This window comes from Chelmon rostratus, chromosome 2 (genome assembly GCF_017976325.1).
Source record: "Chelmon rostratus isolate fCheRos1 chromosome 2, fCheRos1.pri, whole genome shotgun sequence".
Taxonomy (NCBI): Eukaryota; Metazoa; Chordata; class Actinopteri; order Chaetodontiformes; family Chaetodontidae; genus Chelmon; species Chelmon rostratus.
The window spans coordinates 24569981-24590159 of NC_055659.1; the positions used below are offsets into that span (position 1 = coordinate 24569981).

The 20179-nt window shown below is 41.9% G+C and overlaps 1 protein-coding gene across 4 annotated transcripts in view; it reads left to right on the forward strand.

Annotated features, from left to right (window-relative positions):
* Positions 1-20179, forward strand: part of LOC121614517 (nuclear receptor coactivator 3-like) — a 31822-nt gene that overhangs the window by 619 nt on the left and 11024 nt on the right. For 3 of the 4 annotated variants that reach the window (XM_041948425.1, XM_041948442.1, XM_041948450.1), the window contains exons 2-4: positions 16426-16496; positions 18576-18680; positions 18947-19107. In XM_041948425.1, the coding sequence (XP_041804359.1) occupies positions 18595-18680; positions 18947-19107 (247 nt within the window). In that variant the 5' untranslated portion in view covers positions 16426-16496; positions 18576-18594. Of the gene's footprint in view, positions 1-16425; positions 16497-17074; positions 17125-18575; positions 18681-18946; positions 19108-20179 lie in introns of all 4 variants that reach the window. The other variant, XM_041948433.1, reaches the window with a different exon arrangement.

Sequence of the window (20179 nt, forward strand, 5' to 3'; positions counted from 1 at the left end):
TTTCGGCATGAGCGGGGGCTGCAGAAACCGTCTGTGTTCACAGCTAGCGTTAGTTGCACCGCAGTAGTTGTCGCTTGGCTCACAAAAACTAAAATGTGTGTTATTGCTCGTTTGTTGCTGCTTTCAGCCTCCACCGTGAGTGTTAACTCACTTAAACGTAGTGTAACCTTGCCTGCATTTTGTTCGTGGAATAGTTTTCTTGCCTTTAATTTGACACACGATATGCAACACCATCTAACAAATAGGAACAAACTGATTTAGCTGACGGCAAGTCATATGTAATTAGACAAAAACATAAATTGCTCACTGCCTTATTCCTTCTCTGTGGTTGTTAAGTGTATGACGTTAACCAGCTGCAGGTCTCGATCAACCAGCTTGTGTTTACCAGTACCCACCGCTGACAACCCCACTTGAAGTGACGAGCTCAGTGTGGCTGCTCTGGAGAATCTACAGCATCTGTTATGTATTTGCATGGTTGTAGTGAGATTACGTACTCGTGATTATAATGGTTGGTATAATGGCTCATCACACAATAAAAAATGTTGGCTTTCACTGCTGATAAATCATATTTAGATAGACGGAGTGGCAGGGGGTGGTCAATGTGTTTCAGTGTCAGGGAGGACGAACACTCTTAGGGTTTAGGTAAAGTCCAGGTTTGCTTTCCCTATGCTGGACAAGGTGTATGCTGAGCACTCAGTGTTTTGAGGTGGTGAGAGGACATTCTTGGAGAGAGTGCTCATGTGTAGGCAGACAATGAAGAGGCAAGTTAGTCATTCCACTGAAACGGCTGAGGTCTAGGTGTGCTGTCGCTCTCTTCGCCTGGGGCCATCCCTGCCAATACTTGCAGGTATTTACAGCTCAATGCTTATTCCCATTTGAGAACCTCTGCATTCATCTGGGTTTTGTCTTGTCCTATTGCTATTAGGCCTAGCTACTAGGTTGTTGCAGGAATTGTTCATTTTTCATGCAGACGAGTCATCAAATAGTCTGCGATATCTAAATAATGTGAGCTTTTGGACGCCGTGCAGCTGGGAATGAAAAAGTGAGAAGGCTGACAGTCTTCGGCCATCAGATGAGCTAACTTGTCTTTATTTTGAGTCTGATTGAATGCCATTACTCAAGCCCACATATGTGGTATTTTTGTAAGTGGCAGAATGACCACTGTGGGAACCTGTCCAATGAACTGCTTCTGCTCATATTCTTGGCAAATGGAGCCCCCTGTCCCCCATTCTCTGTCCCTTTATCTACCACTTTCTTTCTCCCTCACACAGGGTGTCAGGCTGCGTTAACAATGAATCAATCTTTGGGGGGATTCTTTGACTGCAGATGGGGTGAAGAAGTGACTGGGATACATGGCTTTCGCTCTTTGTCTGCTGGCCCCTGTGCTCTCAATAATTCATTAACTTATCACTTTTTCTCATGGGACTGGGAGAAGCCTCTCTGTCGTGGCAGATTCTGTGGTTACATCAGATCGCCTGATTGATAATCCAGTGATCATACATTTAGTGCCATTGCTGATATTTAGTCAATGCTCATTGAGGTTACTTTTGATGGTGTATATTTTAGCGTCCTGTCAACTATACCATAAAAGCGTAAAATATATTTTCCTTGAGATAGTTACTGAGCAGACTTGGTAAACTAAGCTGTGGAGCAGGTGTTGCAACTAATACATCTGTGTAGAAATGGGTTAGATTTGGCTGTGGCCTCTCAGTAAGGTTGGGCAATGTTTGAATTTTGTCAATTCTGGTTTTGTGTATTGATTCCAGTTCTTCTTGTATCTCCACTGTATTGTCAACACTATATATATATATATATATATATATATATATATAAGTTAATAGGAATTATGATCTACATTTAAAATGTAGTGTTTTGAATATGTAAAAAAATGAAAGACAAAAGTTTTAAAGCATTTTATACTACTTTAATTTTGTTCCATGAGCTCCCTACTATTCTGTAAATATACCTGCTGTTGACTTTTGAATGCTGGCTGGTGTCAGAGAAATGGAGGGAAAAATAAGTGGAGAGCTTGCCACTTTTGTGTGGTGGAGCCACTTTTTGATAACTGTCTCTTATCTCTCTTTGTCAAGCTGCATTTTTGCATCGCGGATGTCTGAATAGATGGCATTCTTTTAGTGTTTCATCAGCCTCTGTGCCTTAAGAGAGAAGGAGATGATAATACGTTTCGTTTCAAGTAACTGCCAATTGGTCATGTGGTATGTGTTCAATTTAAGATTAATAGCTGTGTGGGTGAGCAGTGGCTCTTAGAGGACTCTTGATAACACACAGCTCTGTGTGAAAGGAAAGCCTGATTGTTTCCCCTAATTGAAATATGACTCCTTGGTCTTTGTACCTCTTTGTTAGGCAGTACTACAGGTAGTGTAGGGTTAGTCAAGGAAAAAAGTTGCCACTGACTGATAACTCTTAACTAGCACTTTTAATTCAGAGAAAAGAGCACATCTTGAAATGTGTTATTCTAAATTCATGGGATTTACCCTGGCCTGTTTCTAGGTCAAGTTAAGAATATTCAACAGTTGTTCAGGAATCTCTGAAGAGATTTAGACTTGACTCTGACTTGTCATTAGAGGCTGTTTTTACAGCCAAAGTTTAAGAACACAAAAGCTTCCTGTGGTCAGCTCAATCCGTGTAAAACATCCTGTTTAGTCCTAACTTCTCAAGGTCACTCATGCAGTGACAGTGATCCACATTTGTGTTTGCTTTGGTGCACATACCACACACTGGTGTACTAGTACTCAACAGGTAGGTTTGCTTTTTCTGCCTACCTCTGGTGAGCTAAATATAGAAAACTCTGCTCAACAAGACAGTCGTGTTTCCGCTGCTAAAATATTTACAGCTACTTCCCCCAAACAAGTGAGAGTGAGAATGTGAGACGAGAGCTGCTGAACCCAGATTTTTATTCACCATTCAAAGGAAGCCAGACAGCTGAGTCCCATGTCAAGCGGTACAGTTTGCACTCTAACTCTATTTGAAGTCACATCTCATTCATCCCCCCAGTCCCCTCTTCCTCAACTCTGAGGTAATACCCAAGTGTTAGGCTAGCTGCGCCATATGTGAGCCATGCGCACTTCTACAAGCCAAACGGGCAGCCTGAAGCAATCATTGCACCCAATTCCAGTTTATAACCAGCAAGGATTTGGAACAGTTCACTCTCTGTAGTCCTTGTTGATTGGACGGAGGCAAGGGTTTATTAGGGAAGGGGGTGCCAAGCTTTGTCCCCCCCTCCCTTCCTTGCCCTTCCTCTTTAACTTCAACTCCCCCTTTAACTTTCGCTCCCCCAGCTGAAGAATGCTCATAAAATGAGTTCACCTGAACAAGCCAGTGGGAGGGTAGCTCCCTGGCCTAGTTTTGTTACCATTGTAAAATGTTAGCAAGACCTTGTTTGTGTTTTGTTTAGAGCTCCCTTTTATAAAAAAAATGCTTTGGGGGAGTGACAGGGAGGGTGAAAAAAAAGTTTGGTTTGTGAGATAACTGCTACCAGATGCTCTCTCTGTCTGTTATTCAGTGTAAAGAGATGGAGAAAGAGAGGCTGGTAAAGGAAAGAGAAAAGACACACGGCCACTTCTGGATGAACTTCTCAACTGCTACATGGACTCCCTCCATCCTCTCCTTCTTCTCCAGTTTTCTTTTCCTCCTGTATACATCAGATACACATGAAGTGAAAAAAGTGTGCTTGCAATGGCAAAATAGTCAGTTTGTAACCAAAACAACAAGGGGTTTGGCCCCAACCACTGCTCTGTCCCATTTTCACAAAGCTTACCTTTTTTGCCCTCAACACTCCAGCCCCTATAATTCAACAGTGTCAAATGGTTGGTTGTGTTCATTTCCTTTGTTTATATTGTGTTCCTCTTACGCTCTGTGCACCTCCAAGATGAAACGGTTTGATGTTGGACTTATGTGGCAGTGGGGTGGGGTTCCTGGGTCTGCCTGGATTGAGAGGCAGCTGTGGCAGGCATGGTGCTGTAGTTGCAAGTTGTAAGATGATACATGCACGTATGTGACCATGCAAGCAGGGACTGTTAAGGGCGCTGAATGTCTCCTGTCTTATAGTTCACCTGCAATTTAAAAGCCCCTTTAATTAGACGAAATAACAACAAGTTGCAGTGAGTATGCAGACATTTGCTCAGAGCACTGTGTCAGACAGCTTTTTGGTTTTCCACAAGTGCGATTTCTACTTTATTGCAGCCTTGAGTTCAAAGAAAAGTCAAGTTGTGAATGACAGACTTCCACGCCATCGTTAAAGGCTCCAGACTTACTACAGCATGTCAACACTGGCAAGGCATGTGTCAGATAATTTATTATTATCCTCTTTTTCAGCAACACTCTTTTTTCCCCTCCTTTCTGCATAAAGTGGAAAATGTTTCTTTCACCATTACTGCTTTTCACTCCGCCTGGTGACATCACCCCTGTGTATGTGGCTTGTCGTTAAGGCAACACTCCAATCAAAAGGTTGCTGCTGCTTACCACTGTCCCCAGAATAGCCGAGGCCAACACTTGCCTCCTGACATTGCCACATCACATCAGGCTTTGAACCGATGCGATTATTCATATACCACACAACACTTACAAAATTTGGCCAAATAGCCCTATCCAGTATTTTGTGTGGAAATGACTATGTATGGCAAGTGATTGTCATGTTTTCGTTCTGCTTGTTCTTGTGGTGCTCATATATGCTCATCTGATTGCCATCGCTGTCCAGGAACAAGTGATTCTATATGACTGCTGTATGACTAAAAAAGGTGAATTAAAGGTCCCCATTCAATCAGCACCAACCTTACAGTCTGCTACCCTGCTACTATCTTGTTTCTCGCGTCCAACTGTATTTAAATGAAATTATGAGTTTGGTTTAAAGTAGAGATGGCAGAGTTTTGACAGTTGTTGGGGGCAAAAATACAGCGGGGCTGATCAGAATGAGTGTGAATTGGCCCAGTGTGGATGAAGTCAACCCACATGGTTTTCTGAGCTTAAATACATTTCCTTCCACAAGCATATATATATTATAAAGTAATGGTAATCTCAAGTAGTGTAACAAGACAGGGGTGGTGTAGAGGATACAAGTACTTGTTTTAAACAAAAAACGACTTAGAGATTTCTTACTCATTCTTCAGTAGGCATGAAATGTGACAAGACAAACAGTTGTCTTTATGCTTTGTCATTTCTCCTTAGTCTTGAAAATGTGAAATTCATCAGTCTAATAATTGAATCTCCTAATTATTTTTCTGCAATCAGGCCCCTATCCTAATGAAACTTAACTGAAGAAAAAATGGTTTCACTGCCACTCCAAATGCATTTCATATTGCAAGTAGATTTATGGTGTTGTTGTTAGTACTAGTTGAGCAGCCCAGCCTACATATATATGTGCCTCACACGCAAGCAGGATGTAGCTTCATGCCATTTCACTCATTTTTAATATAATTAAAAAGATTATACACTCCACCACACTCATCAATGCTCTAGTATGTTTTGCAGAGTCTGTCCTGGCCTTCCCTGATTAGAATTCCACTGGTCATCACCATGGTCATCATCTCAATTCTGCAAAACTAATTGGTATCCATTATTTTATTGTTCAACCCTATTTTCTTCATCAAAACACCAGTCACATACCATGAGCTGCCATAAAGTTGTACAGTAGTTCAGTATCACTCAAAGACTCTGAAGGCTTTAAGGGAAAAAAGCTTAGCAATATAATGTTTGTTTGTTTTTACATTAAATACATGTCTGCAAGTTGTTTAGTTGCTCTAAGACAAACTTAAATAACAGCATAGAAGAGCCCATTGTTACTAGGATTTTAACAACAGTAGATGCAAAACATTGAAAAGGCTCCACACTGTGTTTTGCAACTACGTGGGGTCCCAACACCTGTGTTATAAAACTCTGACTCTTAACTACCGCCAAACTCTTGGTCTGTGGACAACTGTACTGGAATTTGTGATTTGACAAAAGGTGAGTTCAGTCCAACGTACATCATTTAGGCACCAAAAAAAATGAACCGACTGCAGTATATTTTCTTTTGTTCATACTGATACAGTTCGAAAGCCTTTCTGAACCCATTAAATTTGATTTCACTTGGCGAAGTGTGTGGATCTGCAGGAACACTGAAACTCTGAATGTTTTTCTTTTTTCCTTCCCTCTTTCTCCCTCTCCCTCTCTCTTTTTTGTTGGTGAAAACTAAGAAGCCAGTTTAAAGCAGAAACCCGTGTGTGTCAGCTTGATCAGCGCGTGTTGTCCTATTCCTGCTCCCTTACAGTGTGAGGGACTTGATTAGCGGTGCAGGCTTAATCACTCAGCAGTGACACCAAGACAAAAACAAACCCACGTTTGGATTATGGCTCAGCATGTGTATACATGTGTCTAGTCAGACCGACAAACTCTGATTTGATTTCTTAACAGATTCCCGAGATGTGATACAAGCCCAGCAGAGCTTTTCGTCCTACCCCCCCATTTGCCTTTTCTGTCTGTCTTTCTACACTTGGTCCTTGTGACCTCTGTATCCCGCCTGTCCTCATAAGTCATTTAAACACACTTTTAATAGTGTTAACCTGGGCAGCATGTGGTGGGCAGAATGTGCAGCAGACTCTGTAAAGCATCGTAGATGAAGGAACGTGAAGAAGGAAAACCCAAGGGTAGAATTGTAGGCCTTATCAAATGCACAAGGATTTGGTTTATGTTCTGCCTTTTTATAATTCATGATTCTGTGGATTTTATTGCACTGGGATTGCAATAATGCAAACTAAAATGGTCTCTACTTATGTGTCAGACTGTACAAAGTTACTTGCGATTCTCCAATTCTTAGGTATTTTTAGGTGCGTCATTTAGCTTTTTATTTTGCTATGGTTAGCTGTTCATCACCTGGGAGATAAAAGAAAGCAGTTGTTGATAGTTTTCTAATAAAGCATGGCTGTGAGCATTAAAAACCCCAGTTCTGCTCCAGCTCTCTGTTTCCCCTCGTACCTCATTTCTGGAATCTTTTTCACCTAGGCTCTGTCAACACATGAAACTGGCCAGTTGAAAGAAAGGAAAAGGAGTAGTAAGGCGAAAAATGGGAGATGGGAGGGGTGCAGTTGTGAAACTGGCGTCAGACCATCTTTTGAGTGGAATTCTTTGCAGGGGTCAGGGTTCAGGCGCGGCAGTGTGGCGCTGTGATTGGCTGAGGAAAGGTGAAATGAAAACCACAGTAAACTTTTGACCTCGGCGCAGGAGCTCTGCAGGAACGCCCAGCCCCAGCTCTGGCGTGGTGGAACAGAGCCCGCTCTCTTCCTGTGTTTACTCCACCAATCCAACAGGGACGGTGGGGAGAGGAGGAGGAGGAAGAAGAGGGGGGAGCGAGTACAGAGAGGGAGGAGAGAAAGACAGAAGAGCAAGAGGGAGGGAGGGAGGAAGGGAAGAGAGAAAATCGTCAGAGCTGCGCTGCGGTCTGAAAATGAATATCTTTTTTTTTTTTAACTGAGTGGCACACTTGAAACGTGTACACAAATGCTGCTTATAAAAAGCAAACTTAAAACTGAGCACAGCCTTTCCATATCAACTTGAGGTCATTTTAAAGATATTGCCAACAGTTATTACAATGGTTGACATATCTTCACTCTGAATTATCTCAGGATACATGAGATTTGCATTGCTAGTGAAGATGTGTGTGTTATCAGACTAGGCAGCATGGCAGCTGATCAGGCCCTGGCGCTCTGGCTCCCCCAGATAAAAGCCTGTTTAGCCATTGATTAATGAACTAATTTCCATAATATTAGCTTTGTGTGATCACAGCCCCCTGCATTTTGTTTGGTCACCGTGGCCTCCTCTGAACTATGTTGTGTCCGCATTCTTATCACCTCGCCATAAACACCAACATGCTAAGTTTATGTAAAATGAAGGGGTTGTCTCAGATGCGTCACAACAGTGGTGCTATGCGATCAGTTAGCTGGTCGAATCTGTTCCCACGTGGGTCCTTTCCTGTTCCTTTCTGTTCTTTGTCTGTATTAATGATGGATAGTAGGAGATGCATGTGTGACACACACACACACACACACACACACACACACACACACACACACACACACACACACACACACACACACAGTGGAATCTGCCATCTCTTTGTTTCCACCTTCATTTATTTTCTCTGGTTTTTCTACACGTTGCAGTTTGTGTGAGAAAAATAGGGAGATGCACACACAGTCTGTCTGAGTTCTGTGTGTGTTGTGTGCATGAGTGCGGGTGGGGGATGTTTTCTCTATGAAAACAAGCAATCCTGTGAAGGCAGTTCTGCTTTGAACTGCCTTCTCTCCTTTACAACATTTGTTTATGGGCATCATGTATAGAGTTGGAGGAAAAAGCCACCAGGACAAATAGCTGTTTTGTATTTTAATACTTTTGATGTGCCCTTGTAAAAAATTTTTAATATAATATACGTCAACAGTATGTTGTTTTTTAGTCAGGGTAAACGAATTACAGATGGGCTAAGCAGTGTTTGATTTATTGGTAATACACCCCATATTTAAGGGGTGTCACGATTCGATTTGACTTTCGAGTCTCAGGTCAGTTAGACTATTGACTCTTGATTTCCATCAATCTTTAAATTATTTCACCAGTCAATTGAGGAGCAAGCTGTGACACAAAAACAGGAAACAAGGAAAGTCAGTAGATGGCAGAAGGGTACTTTACAACAACAGCTTCTAACCCGCATCAGCCTTTTAAAGAAGGTACCTTTTGGGTAACCTGAACCCTAATATGTGACGTAGACCAGCAGTTTTCTTGTGGGTGCGAGTCTCGACCAGTGCCAAGTTACTTTAGTCAGCCGCAACAGGCTAGATAAGTGTAATGGTAATTGAAAGAACTTGTATTGTGTCCTAGAGGGTGAATACTGGACCGGAGCCCATCAGTACCTGATAGGTCGGGCTGGGTTTGGACAAAAATTTAGAAATAACATTAAATTAATAACATTAAATTAATAACATAAGTGTCTCACAGTTTTTATTTAGAGTAAATCTCACTGTAAATCTTTAGAAGTGTAAGACATTCAATTGCTTTCAAAATGCGAACATGTAAACATGGACATTTTAAACGTGAACTGTAAACTGTCTAAAAGTCACATCAAAGCTTTAGTGCATATTGGTTAACCAATATTGGTTAATTATGGCTATCGTAGACAGGGGGCGTGGCCGAAGTAACAGCGGTAAAAGTGTAAAGGGCGTTCCACTGTCTGCGTGCCATCATCCTTTTACTGACGCGTGCAGTCAGCTGTCAACCTAAATAATAAAATGACTGTTTCACTGAACAATGAAAAAATATGAATATGTGCTAAATTATAGCCAATTAAAATATTAATCAAACGTGGTTAATGTGATTTCTGCTCCTGAACCTCAGCGCACAGGGTCTGCACATCAGCGCTGTGCGCCGTCACCTGCATCTTTACGCAGGATAAGCTGTCATCTGTGAGCGCGCACGGTGTTTGTTTCAAAACGAACAAAGTAAAATAAAATACATTTTAAATAAATGCTCATTAATTATTTTCAGGAGCTGCATCAGAGGGATGAAAGAGCCGCATGTGGCTCCGGAGCCGTGGGTTGCTGACCCCTGATCTAGTGCATGCATAACGCAACCCCAGACACCACAGTAAGGTAGTTTCTTTCTATGCGCCTTATAATGCGGTGCGCCCTATATATGGAAAAAGTTTTAAAATAGGCCATTCATTGAAGGTGCGCGTTATAATCCGGTGCGCCTTATAGTGCGGAAAATACGTATATAAATGTATAAAAAATCTATCTTTGGACACGAGAATCGATTTTTTTTTAAAAAAAATAAAATGAGAATCGATTTAAAATCGGCGGATCGATTTTTTTCAACCCAGCTTACATTAAGTGCGTTAGGCTTGGGTGGGGTCAGGTTCTGACACATAAACTAGAATGCACGTTGTGTTCGGGTCCAGCTCCATTTCTACCCTCTCGGACTTAGGTCGCGTTTGAACAGAAATAAGTGGCCTAAGCCACCACACTCGATAGTGTAGGTTGTCACAGAAGAGACTGTTCATTCAATCTTACTATGGCATGCGCCTTCATTCTTCACAACAGCGTTATGTGACATGCTACTTGCCACGAATGAATGTTACCGGCAGAAACGGTGAGCTAGCTGCTAGGTAACTGCAGCAACAGTGGACAGCGAGGATCAGAGAGAATTGGATACATTGCCAACTTCGGCAGTGACAAGTGTAGCTGTAGACTACAAGCGATGTAGTGTTGTCTTTGTGTTTTTTTTACCGTTTGGACACACGCTGGGCATGCGCAAGTAGGCAAGAGTGGAAAGAAATACAAACAATGGGACAATCACCAATCCTGCTTTTAAATTTAGATTTAGAATGAAAATCTTTGCAAAGGTAATATCTGACAGATTGGTCAATCAAATTGAACTTTTGAGGTTGGATTCCTTGAGGCTTCTTACTCGTGCTTTTCTGAAATGCTTCACACACTCCAGTAAGCTTCTGTGAGGGTGTGTTTCTGTCTGCTTTCCCTGCTCCACCTCCCTGTCTTCTTCTCTCATGTTTGCGTCACTACAGCGGTTTTGAAAGGTGTGCTTTATGCTGCTCTGAACTGCTCCTTGTATGACTTTAATATAAACTCTAAATCAGTGACACTTGTTGGGGCTTTCCATTTGAAAGACTGATCTATGTGAATGAATTTGGTAAAACAGAAATGAAACAAATTGGGATTTGTGTTTTTGCCAACATCGATTCATAACTCAGACATGGTTTGAATGGACCTTCACATTGACAGTACCCAGAGGAATTAAGAGACAGAAACATCTTGCTCTACTGCCAGCCACACTACAGACAAATGCAGGAATATATCCTGTGTTTTCAGTCTGGTTTTTAAGCCTTTGTGGAATTTCACAACTGCCTTGGCACATAAATGGAGGCTTTCTCTGAACAATTTATAGCTTCGCTTTTCAAAATCTGCACTTGTACACACATGCTTGACATATGTCCTCCTCATTCCCATCCCTGAATCTCATTGTGTGGCAGCACTCTTCATCTTACCATCAAACCCCCTGCCTTCAGTTTAGTCCCACAAGCACATGTTTCATGAAGATCATGTGTAATGTTGGCAGAAAAACTGCTAATAAGCAATATTTACCAACAGCAAGGGTGCACTTGAGACTATGAAAGGTTTGTTTCTGGAAGTTATATTCCCTCAAAATTAAGGGGGGAAATTATTGGTTCCAGCATGATGTTCGCAAGTTAGAAGTTGTGCTATGGCAAGGATCCAACCAAGTCCAACTTTTGAATCGAAACGTGAAGTTACTTTTTGAATCAGATTTTATTGTCTGTTCATCTACAATACAGCATTAATGAACTGTTTTACATTTAAAAAAAAAAAATTATTTCATGCTTTTCTTCACTAAAATGGATAGAGGTTTGTTATGGCAGCACCTCCTCTGTATCGGTTGTAATGGCCGTTCCATTTCAACTGAAGTTGAGTCTGTGTCCTTTTTGCCATGCTGGCCCCCAGCCAAGAGTACTTTTTGGTTACATGCTTTCTGTCACATATATCATCATTAGGGAGCTCACTCAAGTTAAGACACAAAGAAAGACAATTTGCTAATGACATAACTTTTGCTAAACCCCTCCCCTGAACTTGATTTTCCAATCATAGCTTTTTCATGGCTGTCTGAAAACACAAGCACAACGGTTCATGGGCCAAATTTTTACAGTGTGTTTGCCGGCTCTAAATTCAGCTGTTAATGTTAACATGCAAAGATAGCTAGCTTGTGATTATTTGCCTTTTCAGTACAACCATGTTCATTTTCATCTCTTTGTCATTGCCCTGGACCTGGCTTGTGACAACTTGCTACCTACAGTGCTAACCCACTTCCAAGGCCAAACAGGATCGTAACCCTTACACATTACACAGTATGCTGCAGACTCGTGAATCCGTTGCGAAAAGGTTGTGGTTTATTTAGTTGCACAGGATTAATTTGGGTCAGTGTCATTAACAAGCTCCACAAGCTGCTCCTCATAAACTACTCATTACAGATGGCCATTTCAAGCAAAAATAAGGTTCGATATTCACTGGGAACTATTCAACCTCCCCAACACACACACGCATGCACACGCACACACACACACACACACAGTGTTCTTGAATAAAGACATGGAGAGTGGGGTTGGTGTGTGCACCAGTTGCACTTAACCTAGTATATAGCTGGTTGAATGTTCTGCAGGAGAGGAGGTGGAGAAGTTCTTTGAAGAAACACAGGAAGTCATTTTGTCCTTTTGTTTCCTTTTTGCTCTTGATGTCCCAAACTCAAGTAGGCACCTTTTGTTTCTTTATTTGTGTGTCTGTGTGTCTGTGGGTCTGTGGGTCTGTGTCTTCTGGTACATGTCTGCCATGATTTTTGGAGTTTCCAGTATATTTTCAGTATTTTCCTCAAACTGAACTGTTTCTCGCTCACACCATACAATACAGACAGTTTGGGCACATGTGTGTTTCTGGGGGTCTAGGATATTGTGTATGTGTGCCCCAGTTTGTCTGATCTTTGTTTTGGGTAGGCCAGTGTTTATTGTTGGCCCTGCCACTCATTGTCTCAGGGAGCTCAGATTGCAGGCTTTATTTCAGGCTGAGCAGGAATGTCCTCCTCACTATTCTGGTCCTGACTGACTGACTGAAGCTGCTGCCATTCTGGCCTTTTGCCAAATGACTGTGTATCGAAATTTTGTGTTTGGTTTTTTTTTTTTTCGTGATACTGACTGAAGCTTTGATGCTGCAGAGAGCAGACAAATGCAGCATCGTTCAGTTACCAACTTCACTTATGTAAGCTTATCAGCATCACATTTGTAAGAGAACACGTATTTTATGTTTAGAGATGCCATGGTTTCCCTCAGAAAAATTGTAAGTCATCAGAAATTAAGTTCTAAAAGCTAACTGGAGTCTTGAATATATGATTACTTAATTTGTTGTTAGACATGTCATTCAACACCCACTTTAAAAAATCTTTGACTATGACTATGGCAGAGTCTTACAAATAATCTAACAATATACCTTCTTGGAATGCTGCAGAAATTAAATAATATCAAAATTATGTCACTACATAAATGATAATCATGGTGACATTTAAATGCTTGTTCTGTAACACGTGATTAGTATGGGAGTTGTTGCAGTGTTGACTAGTAGTTTTGATGAAGATATGAGGAAGCGAAACTCCTCAAACTCAAAGTTTATTGTATAGAGGATTGTGTCCACCCTTTCACTGCCCACTGTGACTTCTGACCTGCTGAACAAGTAAATCCACTGTCAAAGCTCAAGCAGTGCCCATTTCAAATAAAGGAAATAAATATTTTCCTGCTTTCACATTTCACTGTTGAACTACGAATTCAGTTTATTAGGGCTGCCATAATTGGCCAAAAATGATGTTAAAAAATTCCCGCTAAAAAAACATGTAGGTTCAAACCATTAAGATATCTGTTATTGCACATTATGTCCATTACAGGGCAATCCAATGCAACAACATACAACATACGGCTTGTACATTATTTCAACATAAATATGTCTTTTTAAAGATGTACATACCTACACATTACAAAGTAAACACATAAAATAGCTGCTAACTGTGTTGTTGAATTACTCACTCATTTCAGCTGACCTACGTTTAATTTTCAATCAATCAAAGTGACTTTGTGAGTTTCCAACTGGTGCCAGTCCACATGTCCTGGAAGATTTCAATGTCCCAGACCAATGGGAGGAATTCCAGTCACTTATTATCTAATTATGGACCCTATTTTCCCATGTTTTTGTGTCCAAGTGACTAATGGAGACCAAAATTTTTTATGTTTTTCCAGCATTCGTAGAGAGTCCTGCAGCCGACAGCCACAAAACGGGCTGCAATGTAATCTCAATGTACATCCACTAAAAGTGGTTAGATTGTTAGTGTCTGACAACATTATGTAAAGAATCCCTTCAGAGATACCTTTTTGTTAAAGAGTAAACTCAATTTTATTTGGCCAGAGACAGCAGCAACATCATTCTCGCCAGAGCCACCAGACTCCCACTCCCATGAACACAATTTTATCACCGTAAGATACAAAATATAACTATAACTTCTTAGTTCATCTTGTACTGTTCCAACAACCACCAACAACTGGTTTGATTGAAATAAACTCACCTCACTAAAAATCACCAAAGTCAGGAGAGGATGTACATCATAGCCCCCCCCCCCCCTTTCAAAACGGACATGAAAGCAACAACTCATAACTTCTGTTATTACAATTGCTCTACTCAACAGCAATCAGCATTAGAAACATGCAACATTCTGTTTTTGGCAACAATTTCACTGTAGCTTTTGATACTTTGTTGCCTTGGAAGCTGACTTGTGTGTTTTTATTGGTGCTGCATTGAGAACTTTGCATTTTGATTTCAAAAAGTACATTTTTAAAAGCAGTGTTTGATAGACTTTCTGTTTCAAAACAAGTCGCTAACAGACTTAGTCTAGGAACTGTTTCAAAATGAAATGTTCAGTGTCGCCACCAGTATGATACATAACACTATTTGTCTCAGTACAGTCTCCTTACTTCTCCCCTCCCCCTCCCTGTTCACCCTTGTCCTCCCTGTTCACCCTCCTACTCCCCCACTCTTGATTCTACTCATCTGCCTAGACTCCTCCTCCTTCTGAGATCCATATTCATATGAGTGATTATATCTCCTAGCTTGAATTACCATTTCACCTTCGGAAGTGACTTGTGCATGCGTGATGTGTGTTTGTACCTGTGTCAGTAAGTAAGAATAGAAAACACAGTGGTTTACAAAATTTCACTGACTATCGGACACGAGTGAGGGTTGAGGAAACATCAAAATTGAAACGTCAGAAAAGATGGTAAAAAATATTCACACATTGCTTTCTAACTCTAGTTTCTGTGAATAGTTGATTTGTTTTGGTGATAGCGAGAGTCGACTCAGAATTATTAAACCATGTTTGGACAGTTGACAGAAAGGGAACGCTTTTCTCTCTTTCTCAGTGTTAAATTATTCAGCTGCAGCATTAGCTCAGTAGCAGCCCAGCGTTTAGAACTGATGTGATCAGTGGTCTGTGTTGGAGGATCACACACACACACACACACACACACACACACACACACACACACACACACACACACACACACTGTGTGCAGACTAGGTTGCATGCTTGTAACCACTGCTTTGTGAGTTAGACCTTTGAATATAAGACTAAACATGAATAGAGACATCATAACTGGTTTTTTTAGAGTTTAAACAATTTATTTTATAATGGCAAATTGTATTTGTAATTTTTGCTTAGCATGTGCATAGAGAACAGCAGTTGTTCAAGGGTTTTTTTTTCCATGAAAGTAAGAACATCTGACAGGCTTATCTTTGGCAGTAGGATGATGGTGCTAAAGGTCAGCAGGTCTTTGGGAGCAATTTGTGCCCAAACACTGTAGACCGGGCCCTCCCAGTTTTTATGTAAGCACCCAATGACAGGTCCCCTTGATATGAAAATGTAGCTAGAAGAATCCCAAGTAATCAAAAAATTATTATATCTGAGTATAATGTTGCAACAGTTTCGCAATGCAAGAACTGTACACAGATGTCGGTGACCAGCTCAAGATTCATTTCTGTTGCTTTGATGAAAGCTTATTCAGTTGCTCTGAGGAGAAAACACAAAACCCCAGAGGGCCTTCTTTGCTGTGATTATGAATAGCATTGCAATGTACTGAAGGTTATGGAAGCTTTGACAGAAGGGTTACTAGCACATATATATAGTGTCTGACAAATTGTTCTCAAAGTAGTATAAGCGATATAAATTATCAAAGGCAAGAAAGGTTACATGCTCAGGAGCTTCTCTGTTACCATAAAAATTGGTAACAAATTTATCACTATTTGCTTAGTTATGTTCATGGTTACAAAAGGTCTTGTTGAGTTGAAATTAATTGTTAGCAACGATTTGATTAATTTTTGCAGTAATTTCTGAGGAGGTAATTTCTGTGAGGATGGGGTCATTTGAACATTGTCTTGTTCTCTGAATGCTCAGTCAGCTAAGCTTTAGAAAGCCTCTGATGGCCAGCAGCAATCGTACAAGGTGTGAGTAGGAGCCAGGGTGACAGGGACCCAGCTTGATAAATTGAATATGTAAATAGGGTGGATGAGTGGCCACATTTCCAGGAAAGAGAAGTGATGACGCAGTGGAACGGGCTGAGGGGAGGACGCAAACAGGATGCTATCTGCTGTGGCTTCCTGTGCAATTTTAGAAATCAGATTTTCCCATGAATTTCTGTGAAAGCAAAACACAACAAGAGCTCATGCTATTTTCATAGGATGCAGAGCAGTGGCCTTATTAAGTCGTACTGAGAAATCTAGACATTCAGATAGCACCACAGTTCGTGACCTATTTATCATCTCTTTCTGTTTTCAGAAGATGTTGAGACACTGAAGCGACACTAGACCCTGGATGGAGCTTGGCCACCCGGGCTTGTACTGGTCAAGGTGAGCATGTGGTAACTGTAGAGATAAACACACACACTCCAGGTGGATAATCCATTAGAGATTCAGACCATTTCATTTTTAACTGTGAGAAGTTGTATTTCTCATGTTGGCAGCTGCTGTCTTTTGTACCTGATGGTTTGTGCAACATATTATGTCCCTGAGCAAGTTTCACATTGTCAGATGAAGCTGACTCAGGTCAGTGACATACTGCCAGTCCTGTTGAGCCTCATTTGTGGTTTTGGTGGGCTCCTGCTCACAATCTCTCACTCTGCTCTTTATGTGTTGTCTACTTGGGTCATCAGTTTTCAGATTTCAGGTTCAAGTTTTATAAAGTGCAAAGGGTAATTGTGAGTGAACTAATTAAACACACTGAACACAAAATTGTAAGTAAATTGTGCCATACAGTCTACATCCTTTGAGAACATAGTTTTGAGAGTTATTTTGTTTGTTTTATTTAACACACAGTTTTCTGCATTGCTTCCCCATGACCAGAGTTGAAACTACTGCACATTGCTATGCATTCCCTGTTTTCAATAAGACCCCCAGCAGCCCCCAGCTCTGTTGTTTGTCCGTTTCAGGATATGAGGCTGACTGAGGGCTGATGTCATCTTTCCCCACTGCTGCAGAGGTGAGCCTTAGGACAGAAACCAGGAAGGAAGGAAGAAGGAGAGAAGGGAGGGCAGTGAGAGTCACAGCCGGAGCTGGAGCAGGACAGGCAGATTTAGAGAGGGGTGGTGATAGGTAGACAGACAAGAAGCATGCGATGCAGATTTATGGCACAGAGTGCATGTCTGAGACTTGGTGCTCTTCTAGTAGTAGTAGTAGTAGTGGTGGTGGTGGTGGGTGACTGGGCTACATGTCCTAGCCTGCCATTGCAGAGCAGGAGTTGCGTAATGGCTCCCCTCCATTCTACACTTATCCACTCTGGAATGAGCCCACTCTGTGTTTAAGAGTGCTTGTGTGTGCACATAGACACGTACTGTCCATGATAAGGTTGTAGAAGAACAATCTGGTTGTACAGCTGCACACTTGAGATTTGTGTGTGACTCTGGGTGGAAATTGGAAAGAGCAATGACCTTAGAGGCAGGTATGGAGCTTTCCTCTAATGTGAACTCTGAGGGGGTCAGTCACAGGGCAATGCCATAGCAAGAAAACAAGGGCAGGGTCCCGGCCCAATACTGCTACACCCAGGGAGAGTGGGAGGGAGAAAACAGAGGGGTTGTCTTAGGATGCTTTGGGGGGAAGCAGTTAAAACCTATTGGAAGAAAGAACGGATATAGCCTACTATGGAGAATGCAGCGTAAAGAGAATGCGGAAGAGGGATAATTCTCACCAGTCCTTGAAATGTGCTGTGGAGCCTCGCCTGGATTGTTTCTAGGCTTCACAAGCTAAAGTAGTGTGTATTTTTTTCTCATGCAGTCCCAGGCAGTTAGACAAAGGACAAAGGGCAGGCTGGTGAATATGTGCCTTGCTGGGACAGTAGCTACTAGCGCTTGTCTCGCTTGCAGACTGTGCTGCAACATGCCTGAACATGTTAGTGTACTGAAAACGGTTTGTATATGCAGTCTGTACGTGTGTTGCCGCTGCTAGCAGAGTGGTATCATTCTAGCGGGCAGGCTGGCTGAACGCAGGATGACCCATCTCCCCCGAGGCTCCAAATCACTACATCATCATCAGTCGCTCCTTGCAGTGGAACAGATGAGATTTCACTCCCATCAAGCACTAAGCAGGAACCAAGGCTGCTTTTCTAACTGGATAGTGTACCCTCATAAATCTGTAGGAATCTACAATCTACTCTTCCCTTGGAAGTCACTTCATTTATAACCTCAGTAGCTTGCGGCTGTTTTTTTCCAAAACCTGACACTAAGTTTTCACGGTTGGCCTGAATTTGCCGAAGTTTCTGAGTGGACAGCTGGGGGCACTTTCCAATTCACACTCATCTTTTGATTAGATTGTCCCACACACATATGAGTGAATAAAACCACACTCTCAGTTCATTCCTTCCGATCATGTTGCACTGACAATATATATATCTGTGTGTGTGTACATATACTGTATATATGATGCGTGTGTTCTCAGGTGCTGATATGCGCTGAAGATGAGTGGCGTAGGAGACAACTCGTTGGAGCCGCTGTGCTCTGACCGCAAACGTAAACTGTCCACCTGTGACACACCGGGCTTAGGGTGAGTGCTGTAACTTCTGTTAGGTGTCAATCACATACCAATCCACTTTGTCTGCTGCTGTTTTTTGTTTGAATATCAACAAATGCATGAGGTCACTTCCTTCCTTCTGGCCTCATGTAAACACCCCTACACCATCCATGCTGTGTATGCTGCTAGTAAAAATATCTGAAACATCTGAGCCCTGGCCGTATGCAGGCCATACGGCTGGGGCATGGGGAGGTGAGGTTGTCATGGTAACACGTCTAATCCCTTTGGCGCCCCAGCAGGTGTGACAAGCGTCGGAGAGAACAGGAGAGCAAGTACATTGAAGAGCTGGCTGAGCTCATCTCTGCCAACCTCTCCAACATTGACAGCTTCAACGTCAAACCTGACAAATGTGCCATCCTCAAGGAGACTGTGAGACAGATCAGACAAATCAAAGAGCAAGGTACCACCACTGTGCAATTTACACCTGTACACTTCTGGTCATAAACAAAGTCGCATACAAAACATACCATTTGTGTTTTTCAGTATTTGCTTTGGGAAATTAACAGTGAATAAAGTTAGGCTGAACCTTGTCCCTGCTGCAGGACAGATGATGCCAATGATGAAGTGGTGTATTTGGTTCATGGCCAGGCTGCTTCAGACTGACAGCCAGGCTGTTTGTATTGCTGGGGGTAAATGAACACCAGTAATTGAGACCAATCCTTGTTGGTCATGGCTCAAGGCTGTCAGTGGCAATGTGTATCTGTTAGTGCCAAACCCTGCTTCTCTCTGGGAGACTGGCTAGAGACACTGGTGATTCAGAAATCAGTCCTTATAGAGATTCACTCCTATCCCTTTTTCCAGTCATTTTGCATTTGCATTTGACTGATTGAAAACACAAAGGAGGATATTTTCTTCCCCTGTTTAAGCTCAGTTGGTATTAGGTATGTGAGGTTGAGTGGGTAAAGAAGGGAGAGAGCAATCGCTTTGGAATCTACCCAGAGGGTCACAGCTGTCTACTGCTGGCCGGGTGTTAGGCAGCCATGTTGCCATAGTGACAGGATGGGAATGATGGAGGGCCTCTCTTTTTCTACTCTTTTCTGTCTGTTGTCCATTTAACCCACCTTTTCTCTCCCCCTGTTTACACATGTTTGCATCATTCTCTCAGGTGTTTTTTTTTCTTTCTTTCTTTCTCAGCTCTTTTGGCTTGTGCTTCTAGTTTGGTCAGAAATTACATTTAATCTATTGTCAGTATTATTTGCCATCTTGCTTAGCTCCACAGATGACCCCTCTATATAGAGTGTTATCTAACAAAGCCTCAGACACATGCTGATTTTAAAAATAGAAAGGCATGCTAAGGATGCAGCCATGGCTCATGGTGCCACCTGCTGGCCAGAAAAAAGTACTAAATGGCAATGTTATAGGGAAGCAGCCTCCACAGCCAACTGGAAATTGAAGAACAGCTGCCATAAAATTATGACACACAGTATGATCATGCAAAGTGCTAAAAAATAAAATATCATCTATTATACTGT